General features: G+C 49.8%; 1 protein-coding gene across 1 annotated transcript; it reads left to right on the top strand.

The window, feature by feature from the left end:
- Positions 1-1,797: 1,797 nt before the first annotated feature.
- LOC135396087 (neprilysin-1-like) lies at positions 1,798-4,805 on the top strand. Its single transcript, XM_064627127.1, has one exon. It carries the CDS (start codon positions 1,903-1,905, stop codon positions 4,687-4,689), a length of 2,787 nt encoding a protein of 928 aa, XP_064483197.1. The 5' UTR covers positions 1,798-1,902; the 3' UTR covers positions 4,690-4,805.
- The last annotated feature ends 546 nt before the right edge of the window (positions 4,806-5,351 follow it).

The following is a 5,351-nucleotide window of genomic DNA, read 5'->3' as shown; positions in this document are numbered from 1 at the left end:
GGACTGTTTTTAAATAAGCGTTGCCACCAGCGGGGTGTGTCGTAGATTTCCGGCGGACGTTGAAGAACCCCAGGTGATCGAAATTGTTCGTAGTGCTACCCTGCAGTACGTCCGGCATGTAGAGCTCATACCGCATGTAGTAGTAATACACTCACTTCACGTGTAAATCTACACTTCCAATTAACAACAACTTTATTTTCAGATGCTCAATGGGCCGGAGTCTCATAGCCAAAGGCATTACTCTACCTCATTGGTGGTGGTGATGTGGGGAAGGAAATTATGAGTCCCTTCACAGTAAGGGTCAGGAAGACCGATTGTGTCCAGATAGGTCAAAAGGGCTTTGAGCGCAGATTGTCGGTGAGCTGGATTCGGCCTGGGACCAAGCAACTTTGATAGGGAGAAGGGGCGAGAGTCCAGCTGACTTAGAGACCCGGAGTGTGCGGTTCGTGAAGGTTGGTATTGTGGGCAACGAAGAAGAATGTGCTCCAGACCCTCTAGAGCACCGCAGTGACAACATCTAGGAGAGATAAATTGTCTCAAGCGGTAACGCCACTAAGCTATAAGTGCCACATCGAGTCGCATTCAATGAATTAATGCAGCATCTTGACGAGAGGTCTTTCGTGGCATGCGGAAAGCGAGCGTTGGATCAACCTTGCTCAGCATAGATGAGGAGAGAATGTCGGTTGTCTATTGGCGGTAGGCCAGGGGTGTCACGAGGCATCGCAGAAATGAAACGACGGTCTCCTCTCAGCAGTGCAATACTGTTCCGATTCCGATACGAGAGAGCTGCTTCTGCGGCGCTGTCGGTGTGCTCATTCCCCACGACACCACAACGGGCTCGAACCCACTGGCGAACCAGCCTGCTTCGTACACAGGGTGGTAAGCCATTAACACATCCGTGACTATGGGTGCGGATGAGCCTTGTATGCCGGAATTTTCAATAGCCTGCAGTGCAGATATTGAGTCATTGAAGACTGCCCATTCCCGCGGGGTAAAATCAAGGACGTGCTGCAGAAAGAAAAGGATGGCATAGAGTTCTGCAGCTGCTTATGAGGTTGTATGCGAAAGGCGTCGTCCTTGCACTACGCCTTCGGGTGGGATAACGAATGCTGAGGCGGACTTGCAGTTTCTGGATGTGCCATCTATGTATGCTGCCATAGAGGTAGTAAACTTCTCGTTTACCAGAGCATAAAAATGGGCTCGAAGGACTTGAGGGGGAACCTGATCTGTTCTTTCCAGGAGGTTCGGAAGGCACACGTAGGTCGGTGGTACCGGCAGGGACGCACTCCCAATTAATATATTCGCTGTTCATTCCAAAGAGCGTAGCAGCACGCACGTCCGGATGGTCACATACATAGTATGGCGTCTTATCATACGCCGTTTTTCACGAAGGTCGCGTGTGTCATACGTGTCCTATATTTCCTTATTGATTATGCCCATAATGATTTATTCCATGCATACAGTTGAAGTGGGATGATGGGTTTTGAAGTTCAATTTAAATTATCATTCAGCTTCAACTTCAAAACCTACCACTCGACTTGAACTTCGAAACCCATAATTCGATTTCTACTTCGGCATCACATCACATCATAGGCCATCATTGAACAACATCATTCATCGCATCATACGTTGCCCACCTCTGTGAGGCCGACAACGGGGAGCTCTTTCATCAGCACCACCACCATCATCATACCGCAGCCTATCACTCAAAATCACATCATTCCCGATGATTAGATGGTGAATATGATCTCCGTGGAGGCGTATGACATGCACCGGCATATGCAGGGGACAGGGGTATCGTCAGCGTCATGCACCGGTGCTCTGTGCACGCGTCTCGTGGCATATGTTTGTATTTATCCGGCAACATTCCAACAGTGAAGCAGGTCTATTCATCCTCGCAAGATGACAGACGATGGAACAGGTGGCTTCTCCGTTCACGGCTTCCACGGCTCGCCGCACCGAACGCCGTCGCCTTGTCCACATGTGCACGAAGTCTGCTCACCTCCGCATGAACCACTGCTGCACATTCCATACGGTAGCATGACATACACCCCATCTGTCTACGTCCCGGAAGCTTGCGTGCGGTCTTCTTCTCCGCCTCCCTTGAGTCCGCTGTCCCTAAGCCTACCACGAGTGAGCCCACCGCCTCGCAAAAGGAAGTCCCGAAAGCGTCGGAAGCATTCTTCGACTTGCCCTTCCAGGCCCCGTCGTGCCTCTCGCTCTCATAAGGGGTATCCTCACGTGGAACAGTTAGTCTTCCCTCCTACTCCCGATATCGTTGGATCACCGGTACATCCTGCGAAGACACCGACCCTTGCGTCAACCTTCGGACCAAGTGACAGCGCCTCTCTTGGTACTGTTCTCATTCCAGATGAAACCTCTTCACCAGCTAAGAGACGTCACCAAAGGCGACGCAAGTCCGCGCCCTTAACGCGTGACACGTACGAGGACGAATGGGATTTATGCGCTCTGAACCCCTGCATACCAGTAACGCTTATTATTGCGTGTGTGCTGCTGCTTCTTTTAGGAACCGCCAGCAAGCTTCTTCAATCCGTTGCTGGAGATGTCCGTGACAACAAAGCAATCCACAGCCTCACGCGTACGTTTAAGCCTGTAGTCCAAAGCAGCCCGAAGGTACTGGAAATCGAGACTGGTACGAAACAACCGAGCTGCGCGACCGACGCTTGTCTTTGGCAAGGCCAGTATCTTCTCGGTAAGCTGAACAACTCTATAGATCCCTGCGTCGACTTTTACTCTCACGTTTGTTCGTCTAATTGGTTTGGCGAAGAGCAACGGATTGAAGCGCACCCGTATCCTTACAGCGCGTCTGCTACAATGATGGTGGACCTTTGGAACGAGTTCAGGATACAGCCAACCGAGACCTCGTCGTTCTTGAGCCTCGCTGCTTTTCTAGTACGAGGTTGCGTCGAGGGCTCCGATGGGAAAGACACGGAATGGGGAACGTTCCGCAAAATACTGTCGGATATTATGATCCCCGAATGGCCGTATGATGCAGAAGCACTTCATGTAGCACCATATGATGTAGCCAAGAAGGCAGACAAATTCCTGGGCACAGCGTCACTCGTGTCCGTTTTCCTACGTGAAAAACCATCGAGTCACCAGGCCGTCCTTCACATGGACTCTCCCCCCATATTGATGCGGTTGTTCGAGACCGCTCTATTTCCAGACGGCATGTATCTTGACGTTGTTGTGCGAGCGCTGGCCATAAGAAGACCTCGATCTGCGTGGACTCAGAACCTCGCTTTGGATATTGTTCGACTAGAACAGAAGATGTCAGAGGCTGCTGCCCATTCGGCTCGCAGTGTGCCCACCGTGCACGTTTCGAAGCCCATAACGGAGTTCGTTCGTTTGCGGAACTGGGACTGGTGGACATACCTGTACCATTTTGCTCGCCCGATTACATCTGACTTCTACACCAGCAAGGTGGTTCTCGTTGATCCGGCGTACGTTGACCGTTTGACGACTATACTAAACCAAACCAGCTCACGTACTCTCATCAACTACATTGGCTACCGCGTACTCGTGTATTTGTCACCCTTGCTATCACCGAATAAGGTGGGGTTCTTGGTTCCGCTCAGCTATCCATACCGGTTTGAGGGCTACGTGATTCCGGAGCGCCACCAGGCCTGCATGTTTCTCTTGGAGCGGGTTTACCCATTTGGCGTTCGCTCCTTAGCATGGTCGTATTTGCTTCGTAAGCTCCGTCCTTTTAATGCTAGCCAAACTGACATGGTCCATGATATAACGGGCATCGAAGATTTGGTTCGATTCGAGATGAAGCAAAGCGCCGCCACCGCACCATGGATGACGCAAGAAGAATCAGATATTGCGGTCTCCAAGATGGAACATATGAAGATCGAGATTATCCCACGGTCTAACGAACGCAGCCTGCCATCCTTCGTGCCTGTTTCTATGGAGTTGAACAGATTACTGTCGACATACTACAATCTCATTCGTTTTGTGCGTACCCAATACCTGGACGCTCGCAACTTGACAGTGTTCCACGAACCATCTACTGCTTCAGAGACAGTGTTTTCTCCAGGATTCTCGTACGATCCAGAAGCTAACAGCATAGTACTTTCACCTGCAGTGTTTGCCTATGCCGGTCGAATAGCGCACAACGTCGATGCTACCGCGCTTCCCTTCCTGGTCGCGCCCATGGTGCGTGGAATGTTCTCCGCAATGGACATCCGCGGCTGCACCATTGATGCCGAAGGCACGCTTCGCAATTGGTGGAGGCCTGGGACAGCCGATAAGTTTCTAGAGCGGGCACGATGCCTCCAAAGTAGTTTCATCGCTAAAGCCAGGACGTACATCCAAGACGGTCTCGACTCGTCTCTTTTTCTCGAAGAAAACATTGCAGACGGCGCTGTGCTACGACCTTTATACAATATTTTTATGAAGTATCCCCGAAGAACGGGAGCTACGGTACCAGGACAGCCCTGGAAGATGACGTCGCGTAAGCTGTTTTTCGTCAATTACGCTACCATGTTCTGCGAGCCCCAGCGTGATGCATCCCACATGAAGAGGCGGCTTCGTTTCAAGACCAGCGTTCCCGGGAAGTTGAGGGTAAACGTGCCGTTGTCTCATTTCGCTCCGTTCGCTGATGCATTCGATTGTCCAGTTGGAACGCGGATGAACCCAAAACAGTCGTGTGCTTTTTGGTGAGAGTCATCAGCAGGTGTTATCTTCCTGTCTGCGACTGCTTTCTATTCGTTGGCTGTCTTGTGCTGCGAAAGTTATGGCGCCGAACAGTACGCAAAGAATAAAACGACAGGCCTTCATATGCCCAGTTTTTAGTATAGAATACAAGCCAATTAAGTTTAGGTGTAGTCCGAGGGCAATTGCGACTAGATTGATCGGTCATCCAATTTCTTCACGTACTTTCTCTCAACGTAAATATGAGTCGTAGCATGGAGCGTTTGTGTTTTGATCAGGAATATAAACAAGTAAACTTACAAGTAAAACTTAACTTAAGTCAAGTTAAACTTACGTGTAGTACAAGTTCGATACAATTCAATACAGTTTCAATATAATGTAGCACAATCTAAATACACAAAATGCTTATACTACGCAAGTCACACCCTACTAGCCAAACAAGCTAAAACACTCAATCTCAAAGAAACCCACAAAAGAACGCCACTAAGGGAACCAGTCGTAATTCAAGGGGACACGGCCGCGGCGGTCACTAATGTACTGTAGGGGACACGGTTGTCTAAAATCACCACTCCGTGGTTAATCGCATCTCAAATATCCAGATGTTGAAAGACTATTTCTTTAATAAACACATGCTGCATATGGTCCACCTTCAAATAAAATATTGGCGCAAC

This window comes from Ornithodoros turicata, chromosome 5 (genome assembly GCF_037126465.1).
Source record: "Ornithodoros turicata isolate Travis chromosome 5, ASM3712646v1, whole genome shotgun sequence".
Lineage (NCBI taxonomy): Eukaryota > Metazoa > Arthropoda > Arachnida > Ixodida > Argasidae > Ornithodoros > Ornithodoros turicata.
Note: the sequence above shows the minus strand (reverse complement) of the source record. Positions and strands in the feature narration are given on the sequence as shown.

Bases quoted from the DNA above. Each gene is read 5' to 3' on its own strand.
- LOC135396087 (XM_064627127.1), top strand. From the start codon at position 1,903: ATGACAGACGATGGAACAGGTGGCTTCTCCGTTCACGGCTTCCACGGC.